Source organism: Oryctolagus cuniculus, chromosome 6, assembly GCF_051225735.1.
Source record: "Oryctolagus cuniculus isolate XC-2025 breed Fujian yellow rabbit chromosome 6, ASM5122573v1, whole genome shotgun sequence".
Lineage (NCBI taxonomy): Eukaryota > Metazoa > Chordata > Mammalia > Lagomorpha > Leporidae > Oryctolagus > Oryctolagus cuniculus.
In genome coordinates, this window is record NC_142872.1 from 56,615,127 (window position 1) to 56,627,335 (window position 12,209).

At 52.6% G+C, this 12,209-nt stretch overlaps 1 protein-coding gene across 2 annotated transcripts in view; it reads left to right on the forward strand.

The window, feature by feature from the left end:
* Positions 1 to 12,209, forward strand: part of WWC1 (WW and C2 domain containing 1) — a 176,383-nt gene that overhangs the window by 111,855 nt on the left and 52,319 nt on the right. For both annotated transcript variants that reach the window (XM_008255374.5, XM_002710366.6), the window contains exons 6-8: positions 3,149 to 3,275; positions 5,614 to 5,760; positions 6,964 to 7,037. In XM_008255374.5, coding sequence (XP_008253596.3) covers positions 3,149 to 3,275; positions 5,614 to 5,760; positions 6,964 to 7,037 — 348 coding nt within the window. The remainder of the gene's footprint in view (positions 1 to 3,148; positions 3,276 to 5,613; positions 5,761 to 6,963; positions 7,038 to 12,209) is intronic.

The window sequence follows — 12,209 nt, forward strand, 5'->3', positions numbered from 1 at the left end:
TTCTTGTCACCTGGTAAGCTGATGCTGCAACCCCAGAGACAAGGCTCCTTTCTCCTCCCCTCCCTCTGCCCCTTGTTTGATATCTGGCCCAGATTAGGCTCCTGTAGCTCTGGCCGCCCACACTCCCTTCGCCTGAAGCCTGGCTCTGCTTTGAAGTACACCTTGGTCTCCAGGGTTAGGAATACAGACAAGAGGCACAGGGCCCAGGTTCTAGTCCCAGTGTTCTGGGATCTGGGAACAGTGACTTAACCCTTCTGTGCTCTGATTTCTTCACCTAAAAAAACAACAATGATGCAAAGATAGGATTGCTAAGTGCATGTCCAGGGCATGATCTGGCCCACAGGAGGAGAGCCCAGTGGGAGCAGGGTGGGTGGTCGCCTGTTCGAGCTTGAGGGGACTCTGGGGCACTCTAGGTCCACCCTGGGCTGCACGCTGTGCTGACCACCATTGACCACCTCTGTTCTTTCTCTTTGCCCTCTTAGAAGTATCTGTTCTGATAGGAGACTAGGAAGTGTCAGTGCTGGGACTGGAACCTGTGACTGTTGGATGTTGAAGCTCACGTCTCAACCCCTCTTTTCTCAGCATCAATCAGATAACCCCCTCCCTGGCAAGCATGAGCCCCCCTTGCCATCTCCCTGGGACCCCATCTCACAGTCTGGCAGGAGGACAATCCAGACACTCTTGGTTATTTCGCCTCTTTTCTGTGCAGAAGCTGGTGGAAGGGGAAGCTTATCCTTAAGAGTGAGAGACGGCGTTTCCAGGGTAACTGGGACCAAATGTCGTTTTCACTTTTAGAGTCAGACTTGCAGCCACGTGAGCTCCAACCCTGTTGTTGCTTAAGAGCAGGTGTGTTCCCTGTCAGGGTTGTGGTTATACCAGCCAAGATCTGTCGAGCGGATAGTCCAGATTCCAAATCCATGTGCTTGATTCCTTGTCGGCAGCCCGAGTTTTAAAAAGAAAGAAGAGGAAAATGTTGATGAGGCTTATGTTTCCTCTTAGAGGAGACTGCAAAGACAGTTCAGGGTGAAAGCCTTGGGCCTGTTAGCTGCACAGAGCCCTTGAAAGAAGGATGGAGTCGGGAGCTGGACTGGGGCCCCTGTGGGAGGCGGCCACGGCGGCGTGTCCCTGCCATCACGGAAGCCACCGCTGTGTCCAGGCGAGGGTTGTCTGGGTGGACCGGGCTGCTGTTGGAAATTTCACCCGTGATTGCCTGGCATGTGACTGTGCCGGCCTGAGGGACGGGACAGCTGCATCACTGGGAAATGAGACACACACAGCCTGCCCTCCAACATGCCCACAACTGCCCTGCGCACACCACCCCTCCACCCCCCGCCCCTGCCACTCCACTGCTTTTTTTTTTTTAATTTTTTTTTTAATTTTTTTAAGGTTCATTCAGTGAGTGCATAATGGTGACTCTTTGTTCCCGCCACCCAGCTCCGTGCCAGGAGTGCTCCCCCTGACAGCCACTTTCTGGAGCCAGATTCCAGAGCAGGGGTTGCTAAGGCCCTTGAAGAAATCAGGTAGAGGCTGTTTGTAGCCCAGCGGACAAACAGCTTCTGTGCCATCCTGCAGGGCATTCAAAGCCCTCTGGCCCCATTGGCAGAGAACAGTCAGGCACAGGCCCCTCCCCGGTGCCCCTGGCCCTGGGACCCGCTCAGGCCCAGGCGTCTCCCCTGCTCCCCTCCATGCCCCACTGCGGGGTCCCCCCCGGTCCTTGGTTGCTCACTGTGTTGAGCATCTTCAGCCGGGAACGGCTCCTGCAGTCGAATTTTTCCGACTCCTCTGAGACCTGGCAGGCGGGCCCAGGCCCAAGTCCTCGAAAGGAATAGGCAGACTATTTTTAGTGGGGAGGCATAAATGGGGCTTTGTGTTCTGCCCACGGAGGCTGCAGCAGCCGCAGGGGAGGCTGAGCTGGAAGCGCCCTCTCGCCCGTGCTCGGAGGTGCAAACCTGCTCCCGCAGTGACTCCCCACTCGATTATTTTTAGCCCAGGACAGTTTGGTCTCCAGGAGGAAAGCAGAGAGGAACGCCCGTGCGTGGTTTCTCATCCTGAAATAATGGGTTTGAGGCGATCTCTCCAACTGTGAAACTTCCCCTGTCCTCTGTCCAGCCGGCCTTCGATGACAGTGCATTCAAGTCTCTCCCTGGCCCTGCTTCGGGCCTCCTCCCCAGGAAGCTTAGGCCCCCCCGGCCCCCAGCCCTTCTCTGCTTTGGGCTGAGCTTCAGAAAACTACATCAAGCCCCTTGCCCTTTTTTTTCCAAAGCTTTTTTCCCCCTGCAAAATGAGTGTGTCTGTAGAGCCTGGAAAAGCCGATAAGCTCTTTGGGCTCGAAGTGTTTTAATCCCTTAAGTTGTGCAGGGCTTGCTGGTTGACCCTAAGCTTTTCCCTTCCTTTTCCCATTCGTTGTTGCTGTGAGCTCCATGAATAGGGGCCAAGCAGATGACACTTTCAGGGGTTCCTTAGAGGAGAAAGCTGAGGCTACAGGTGCCTCAGAGCCACTCCCAGAGTCACACTGCAGGACCGTGAGGTTTCGTCCTTCTCTGTGTACGGTTCCTGCAACCAACTCGTGCTAATTAAAGGCCGTGGTCTCCGCCAGGGATCACTTTGCTCCCAAGGGACTCAAGGCAGTAAATGGAGATGCTTTGGGTTCTCACAGCTCGGGATGAGGGTGCTGCTAGCATCTTGTGGCTCAAGGCCGGGATGCTACTAAGCATCAGGATAGCAGAGAATGACCCAGCCCCCCCCCCCCCAAGGTCACCAGTGCCAAGGCTGAGTGTCCCAGATGACTGCTATTCTCTGCCAGGTGCTAAAACTTCTCAGACATGTTCAGCCCTGTGCCCTATTCCCAGGCCTGCCAGAGCCAAGCCAACGGTACCGTTTGGTGAACAGTCTCATGGTTTTGTACGGTGTATGATGGAAAGCCCATTATACACCTGTCCAGCCCAGAGGACCCGGGCTGTGAAGCCTTCCTGGAAGAGCTGATACTTAGAGTGATGTAACAGAGCTTCTGTGCCGCGTCCCACAGGCAGGGCCTCGGCACGGGGAAGGGTGTGCAGTACAGAGTCCAGAGACGTGCTGCGGGACGAAGCCCTGTGCTCTGTGTTCTTCCCCTTTGGAAGCCTGACCTTGCCGATTAACTGTCTCCTAGAATCGATAAGAAGATGTCTGATGCTCAGGGCTACAAACTGGATGAAGCTCAGGCTGTCTTGAGGGAAACGAAAGCCATCAAAAAGGCCATCACCTGCGGAGAAAAGGAAAAGCAAGATCTCATCAAGGTACGTGAGGTCCATGTCCCTTATCAAGAGGACCTGAGTACGGTTCCCAGCTCCAGCCCCTGACCCTGGCTTCCTGTCAGTGCAGACCATGGGAGATGGCAGTGATGGGTCAGCTGATGAGATTGCTGCTACTCACTTTTCCTGCTCCCAGAATTTCTTCTCCTGCTCCCAGCTTCAGCCTCACCCCAATACTGGCCATTGAAGCCATTTGGGGAGTGAGACAGTGGATAAGAGCACATGCTTGCTCCCTCTCTCCCTCTCTCTGTTTCTGTCTGTCACCATCCCTGCCTCCAGAAAGGGAAGAAAGACACACTTGTAGGTTTACTAAAACTATCGAATAAAGTTCCTTGCAGGTTATGTGTATAAGGTGTATAGGAACATAAATGAATTTCTTGTCTAGACTTGGGCCCCAGCCCTAAAATACCTGATTGTCTATATGAACATATCCCAAAATCTGAAAAAACATGAGATCTGAAACGCTTCTGTTCCCAAGCATTTCAGATAACTGATTTTTAACCTGTCCTGGCCTCCTTGGGTTTCGGCCCCTGTTACACAGCGGAGGGAATAGAGATGGAGAAGCGCTAAGTGGCTTGCTAAGGCCCCACGGCCAGTGTCAAAGCACAGAGTGGGAGGGAAGGCATCCGGCCTTGTCCACACACGGTGTCCGGCCGCCTGGCTTGTTTCTCAGTGAATCACAAGGAAGGAGGTAGTTTCAGCACCACTGACCTTAACGTCACAATATAGCATCTCTCTGTGAACATCTCACTGTGTGTTCTGACCAGGCTGGGAAAGGAACAGAGGATGATGGACATCGTTTAATGTGCCGGGCGTTAGTGCGTGCATCATGTCTGGCTAATCTCTTCCATCAACCTGAGGTTATCCCTGTTGCACACATAAGTTCTGTGTGACTCAGAGACCAAGTGATAGAGCCGAGATTGAAAGCCATGAACATGGGACTCAGAGCTCATCTCTTACCCTCAGTGTGTAGCGTATCACCTCCCCATGCAGGATCCACTGTGACCGTTTATTGTGGCTCCCATTGGCAGAGAAGGAGTCTGAGGCTCTGAGATGCTAGAAATGACGTAGCGAAGGAAGCTTTCTTGCTCTGAGACAAATAGCACAATTTCTAAGGAGGTTCTGCCCAGGTTACCAGCCCAGGTGGTGGACACATTCAGATGAGACATTCAGGAGAGGAAGGGGTGTTACCCATGTTAGTGGATAAGAGTATAAGCTCTTTTTTTTTTTTTCTTATTTGACAGAGTTATAGACAGTGAGAGAGAGAGACAGAGAGAAAGGTCTTCCTTCCGTTGGTTCACTCCCCAAATGGTCACTATGGTGGCACTGTGCTGACCCAAAGCCAGGAGCCAGGTGCTTCTTCCTGGTCTCCCATGGGTGTGCAGGGGCCCAAGCACTTGGGCCATCCTCCCTTGCCTTCCCGGGCCACAGCAGAGAGCTGGACTGGAAGAGGAGCAACCAAGGACTAGAACCCGGTGCCCATATGGGATGCCAGCGCCGCAGGCGGAGGATTAGCCACGTGAGCCACGGCGCTGGCCCAAGAGTACAAGCTCTTAAATCAGATAGACCAGGTCCACATCCTGGCTGTCATCAGGGAAATGAGGATAAACACAGCTCCTCCTTCCCAGTAAGGCCATGGCACAGCTGCCCGTTACTGAGCCTTGGCTGTGGTTGCTAGACTTTCACTCTGGGGTATCATTTAAACCATGTAATGGGGAGCTGGCGTTGAGGCACGATGGGTTAAACCAGCCCCGTGACACTGGCATCTTGTGTGAGCGCTGGTTTGAGTCCGTTGGCTCCACTTCCAATACAGCTCCCTGCTGATGCTCCCGGGAAAGCAGCAGAAATGGCCCAAGCAGTTGGGTTCCTGCCACCCGCATGGGAGACCTAGATGGAGTTCCTGGCTCCTACTTTTGGCCTAGGCTGGGCCAGGCTGTTACAGCCATTTGGGGAGTGAACCAGTAAATGAAAGATTCCTCTCTTTCTTTCTCTCTCTCATCTCCCTCTTTCTCTGTATTTCTGCCATTCATATAAATAAATAAATAAAAATAAATAAAAAGTAAAAGTCATGTGATGGCCCGGGGAGGCAGGACCTGAGGCACAGAGGGGTCCATCATCTAGCTCAAATCACACGACTAGGGGGTAGTGCACTGGGGCGGGCTCTGGGGTCACAGGTCTCTCCCTGCACCATCAGCGCCCTCTTGTGAGTAGGGTGGCAAGGGGAGTGGGAATCAGGGGCGGTGGAGAGGAGAGTGCTTGGGGAGTACAGATGCAGTGTTCCCCGGCAGCCCCGCCCATCGCTGACCCTCCCTCCCCCACTCAGAGCCTGGCCATGCTCAAGGACGGCTTCCGCACCGACAGAGGCTCCCACTCGGACCTGTGGTCCAGCAACAGCTCTCTGGAGAGTTCAGGTTTCCCGATGCCGAAACAACACCTGGACGTGAGCTCCCAGACGGACATCTCGGGAAATGTGAGTAGGCGGTGTGTGCCCCGGACGAGTGGGTGGCACCTGGGAGGGCTGTCATGGGTGGCTGCCTTGAGCCAGCTGGTGGCTGTGCATGGGACTTACTGCTGGCTCAGCCCCCTGGGGCTCCATTGTCTTAGGGTGATAGGATTTGCTGGAGTGGAGACAGACCAGCACACAGTCCACGCCCCTCAGTATGGCCTGGCCGTAGGCGTGCATCTCTGACACTGCTCAGGAAGCACTTCTAAAGGATCCAGTGTCTGTCTCGCTTCTGCCCTGCGAGATTGCAGCTCCACTCTGTTTCTTTGACCAGCTGGAGAGCCAAGGGTTGTTCCCACCTGTTTGTCTCCAGTCTGTGTGTACGGTTTCCAGACAGCAGCTTGACCGTCCGTTCCAAGCTCAGTCTGGTCCTAGGCTGTGAAAAGTGCAAGTGCTGACCAGACACAGCTCCTGAAGGGGTTCTGCAGAGGGGCAACCCTCGGTGGTCCCTGACTTTGGAGGCCTTTGATTTCACTGGAGCATATGACACAGAATGGCCCTGCCCCTGGCCTTGGTGGCTTGGTACAATTCCTAGCTGATAGCTGTTTCCCCACTTGCAAAGAAAACCTGCCTGAGTGTCATCTGGTGAGCCTTGTAGCTCCTTGCTGTGCTCCTTGGATGGATACCAGGAATGGGCTGTCCCCTCCCTCCCTGTTCCACACCACGTGCTCACCTGCAAGCTGCCTTCATGTCGTAGTATTTGTGAAGGGACCATGTGCCTTCTTCCAAGTCCTGTGAGCTGCCTGCTCCCCCCGTGTTTCTCCCCTGACTGCGGCCTGGATTTTCTGCTGGCCCTGCCCCCTGCCTCCCCAGAAAGGCTTTCTGGTGTATGGGCTGTCCCTCTTGCCTCCCCACCAATTGTCCTCCACGCTTCTGTGCCTGGAATTGGCTCTGAGCCATTTGGGGCTGCAAGATGATATTCTGGGCTCCTGTCTTCTGTTCTGGAAGTGATGGATGTCTGAGTTTGGTCCCGTTCCCGTGGCCTGAAGGAAGGAAAGTATTTTTGCTTAACCAGCTTCCCTGCAATGCGTGCAGCCAGCCCAGTAATTGGGCTCTATTCTTGGCTCCCACCCACACAAGCTGTCAAGTCTCTCTGGTGAGCTCCCAAAACTCCAGCTCAGCATCGTCCGCAGTGGCTGTGTCATTCCCCACTTTGTTCTTCTCCTCCAGTTTGGCACCAGTGGCAACAATCAGCTGGCAGAGAAGGTCAGGTTGCGCCTTCGATATGAAGAGGCCAAGAGAAGGTAATTGAAGCTGGGGGCTCGGGGAGGCGTGGTTGCACCCCAGGTCCCACTGGTGTGGAGGGACTGCTCTGTGCCTGGCTTGTTAATCTTGTTCCGTCCTCTCTGTAGTACAGGGAGGAAATGACTTGCCCAGGACTTTTTGCTGGGTAGGGAAGAGTTGTGCTTTGAACCCGGATGTTTGTGGCCTCAAAACTTAGTTGATGGTCTCTGTTTCTGTAATGAAAGCTGTCCAGTGACCCTATGCGCAGTGTGGCTTGAAGGAGCCTGCGTGGGATTTCAGCAACAAGCCAAAAAGACTGTGGCTCCTGCATCGTCAGGAGCAAGCTGTGCGTTTATGAAGTGTAAACTGCAGGGGTTTGGCTGTTCTGCAGCTTCACAGAGCCCTAAGCAGTTGGCTTCTACTCTGAGAGATGAAATTACACTGAAAATAGTAAAGCTCACATTTGTAGCGTATCTGTTAATGGGCCTACCCAGATTGTTAATTGCACTGAAACATTTGTGTATATCTGTCATCTTGTTTGATTTTTTTTTTTTATTCTTTTTTTTTTTTTTTTTTTTTTTTGGACAGGCAGAGTGGACAGTGAGAGAGAGAGACAGAGAGAGAAAGGTCTTCCTTTGCCGCTGGTTCACCCTCCAATGGCCGCCGCTGCAGCCGGCGCACCGCGCTGATCCTGGCAGGAGCCAGGAGCCAGGTGCTTTTCCTGGTCTCCCATGGGGTGCAGGGCCCAAGCACCTGGGCCATCCTCCACTGCACTCCCTGGCCATAGCAGAGAGCTGGCCTGGAAGAGGGGCAACCGGGACAGAATCCGGCGCCCCAACCGGGACTAGAACCCGGTGTGCCGGCGCCGCAAGGTGGAGGATTAGCCTATTGAGCCACGGCGCCGGCTTGATTTTTTTTTAAAAGATTATTTATTTGAGAGGCAGAATTACAGAGAGAGAGAGAGACAGAGAGAGATCTTCCATCTGCTGGTTCACTCCCTAAGTGGCTACAATGAGGGGAGCTGGGCCAAACTGAAGCCAGGAGCTTTTTCCGGGTCTCCCACACGGTTGCAGGGCCCCAAGGATGTGGGCCATCTGCTGCTGCTTTCCCAGGCCACCAGCAGAGAGCTGGATTGGAAGCAGAGCAGCCAGGGCATGAACTTGGGCTCCTATGGGATTCCAGTGCTGCAGGCAAAGGCTTAACATAGTACAGCATAGCACTGACACACACACACACCCATCTTTTTTGATTTTAAAAGCAGACTTACAACATAAAGTCTTTCTTATTGTCTCTGTTAGAGAGTAGAAAGGTCAAATCCAAGATGTCTCATGACTTTGCCAGGTGGTGGAGTCACAGGCGAAAGAAACCCTGGACAGTTTGACCCCAGGTTCATGACAGTTAGAGATACTGAACCAACTTTGTTGGGAGAGACTCTCTTGGGCATTTGCTGATTAATAAAGCCAGGTGTACCACATTCGTCCACACTTCAACCAAGTTGCCTGGGCCGTGGACCTTCGTGGCCAGGCTGAGTCTCCCAGTCCCCATCTGCCAACTGTGTGTGAGCAGCAAAGTTCTGCTACAGTGGCAGAAATCCAGCAGGAACCAGAGGAAGCAAACAAGGAAACTGATTGGCTTATGTTGCCCTGAAGTCCTTGGATAACTGCTTTCAGACACAGCTGGATCCAGGGACTGAAATGATGTTCCAGGACTCTGTGTCACTCCTTTGCTCCACTCTGCTTGGCTTGGTGTTGGGTTCACTCTCAAGCAGGCTTTCGTGACAAAACGATTCCCTGCACTTTTAGGTTTATCTCCTGCCGGGTTTACAGCTCCAGGAAAGGGAGCCTGTCTTTCCCAACACTTCTGACGAGTCTTGGGATTGAGACCCACTTGGTTTTCTGGGTGAACCAATCATTGTTACAAGGCGGGTGGGGTGTGGGAGGAATTAGAATTCCCTGGAGGCACAGGCATGGGTCATGTGCCCAAGCTGGGAAAGGGATTGAGGTCAGCTTTGTGAGAACCAAGCAGGAGGAGTGGTTTTCCAAAGACAAGTTGGAATCTTGTTAACAAAAGGAGGAGGAATTGGATACTGGCGAGGCAGAAAGAAACAGGTGTCTTGTGTACTGTTTCAGCTCCCCCTAGGGGTCCAGCAAAACAGCAGTACCTCTGTATTTGGCCGGTGTCCTTTGAAAGGGACCACTGTGAACCTTGGATCTTTTCCAGCCCACAGTAATGCCTGTCTTAAACCATCAGCCCCAGAGAGACGAAAGGATGGAAATCTTTCCTCCAGGGTTGGGCCATTGAACTTCCCATCACAGAGCTTGCTGGCTTATCTGGTTCTGATTCCAGCTTCTTGCCTCCCAGAGCTGATGTTAGCTAAAGGCCAGAGCAACCTGCTGGCTGGGAAGGCAGAGGCTGTGGGGTTTCAGGGAGGACAGAGCTGTGGCTGTAATGCAAGGAAGGTCTGGTCCCTGGGTGCCAAGTTTGGTCACATGTGCATTTCTGGGGAGAGAGACTAGTAGTTGTCCTCAGGTTCTTCAGATGATGTATGCCTTGAAGTTGAAGAAGTCCTGGCACAGGGAAAGTCCCTTAGAAAATACGTCTGCGAGGGTTGGCATTGTGGCACAGCGCGGTAAGCTGCCGCTTGTGATGCCAGCGTCCCACACGAGTTTCAGTTTGAGTCCCAGCCGCTCCACTTCTGATCCAGCTCCTTGCTAATGTGCCTGGGAAAGCAGCAGAGGATGGCCCAAGTGCTTGGGCCCCTACCATCCATAGGGGAGACCTGGATGGAGTTGTTGGCTCCTGGCTTCAGCCTGGCCCCACTCATGGCTGTTGTGGCCATTTGGAGAATGATTGAGCAGATGGAAGATCTCTCTCTCTCTCTCTCTCTCTCTCTCTCACACACACACACACACTCACTCACTCACTCACTCACTCTTTCTCTCTGTCTTTTGCTCTGCCTTTCAAATAAGCAAATAATAATAATAAATAAAAGGAAATCTGAGAAAGCATCAGTCACTGGTCAGTGTAACCAGACATAGGGTAGCCTCTGCCAGCCCTTACAGGACCATTGTAGCCTTCAGGGCTGGAGAACAGTGGCTACAAAGTTGTCCCAAAGCTAATCCTGATGCATGGTGGTGTACATGAATAACTAGCTTTAAGAATTCTTGCCAGGCAGGGTGAGAATTTGGCACAGTGGTCAAGGTGGTACTTGGGATGCCTGCATCCCATTCCAGAGTGCCTAGGTTCGAGTCCCAGTTCCATTGTCCAAGTCCAGTGTCCTTATATAGTTAAGGATGATGCCTTATATAGTTAAATCCCTGCCACCCACATGGGAGACTCGGGTTGAGTTGCTAGTCTGGCCTAGCCCAAGCTCTTGTGGGCATTTGAAGGAATGAAGCAGCAAATGGGAGATCTCTCTCTGTCTCATCATTTTCCCTGTCTTTCTTTCCCTCTCTTTCAAGTATATAAAATATATTTAAAAAAATAAAGTGATGGGCATTGTGGCACAACAGGTTAAGCTGCCAGTTGGGATATCTTGATCCCATAAAGGAGTGGCTACTTTGAGCCCCAGCTGCTTTGTGTTTCTGATCCAACTTCCTGCTAATGTGCCTGGGAGGCAGCAGATGGTTGCCCAACTATCTGGGTCCCTGCCACCCATGTGGAGACCTAGATGGAACTTCAAGCTGCTGGTCTGGCGCAGGCCATTGTGGGCAGTTGGGAGGTGAGGGAGTGGGAGAACCAGTGGATGAAGATCTCTTTGTCTCTTTATCTCTTTGTGTCTCTCCTATCACTCTGCCTTTCAAGTAAATAAGTAAATCTTTAATAAAACAACTTAAAAGTTCTTGCTCGGACCTTTGGGGAATGAGCAAATCTCGATGTGTTTCTCTGTATGGCATCTGCGTTGCACATCACAGAGGATCTTGTCTCCAACAACATTTTGATAAGACCGCGTTGTCTGCGGTAGAATTGAACTGGGGGTCCAGGACGTGGGCTCTTGGCCAGTATTGGCCATGGCTACGATTTGCACTTTTTGGTGAACCTTACCCTCCCTGGGTGTGCATCTGTGTGACGGGGCTAAGCACTGCTGTCTCGTCCAGCCTTTGAGGTTGGGCTGGGGCCAGGATGGGAGAGCTGAACACGCTTGGCAGAGGTGAGGTGCTGAAGGGTCACACCCTGGCTGCTTTTGGAGATGGTGGCACTGTGCTTAGTTACACTGTGAGTTGGTGCAGTGACAAAGATCCCCATGTCTGTGTAATGTAACTCTTCATGCAATGCTGTTATTTGTTCCTCACAACCCACCCTGTGGGTACCCTTATCCCCACTTGACAGACGCTAGTGAGTCTTACAGAAGTTAAGATACAAGGCTAGGGGGCCCATGTGGTGGTATAGTGGGTAAAGTCACCATCTGCAGTGCCTGCATCCCATATGGGTGCTGGTTCGAGACCTGGCTGCTCCACCTCCCATCCAGCTCCCTGCTGATGCTCCTGGGAAAGCAGTGGAGGATAGCTCAAGTCCTTGGGCCCATGCACCCACCATCTGGAGACCCAGATGGAGTTCTTGGCTCCTGGCTCCAGCCTGGTCCAAGCCCCAGCCTTCAGCCATTTAGGAAGTGTACCATCAGATGGAAGATCAATCTGTCTCTCGGTCTCCGTTATCCTACCTTTCAAGTAAATAAATCTTTTTAAAAAGAGAAAGATACATGGTTGCCAACTCCGTTTGTTAGCATTTATTAGGTGCCTCCAATACACCAGGCAATGGGGTTGATGTTTGTGATACCAAAAGGATTTCTTAAGAAGTAGTCCCTTTGGGGACCAGCATTGTGACGTGGTGGGTAAAGCCACTGCTTGCAGTGGGGGCCATCCCATGTGGGTGCTGCTTCCAGTCCAGGCTGTTCCACTTCCAATCCAGCTCCCTGCTAATGCACCTGAAAAAGCAGCAGAGACCAGCCCGAGTGCTTGGGCCTGCACCCGTGTGGGAGACCCAGAGGAAGCTCCTGGCTGCTGGCTTCAGACTGGCTCAGCTCCAGCCGTTGTGACCATTTTGGGAGTAAACCAGCAAATGGAAGACCTCTGTCTGTCTGTCTGTCTGTCTCCCCTCCCCCCCAACTCTGCCTTTCAAATAAATTAAATAAATCTTTAAGACATAGAAATAGTCTCTCTGTCAATAAGGCCACAGCCAGGGCTCCCAGTCAA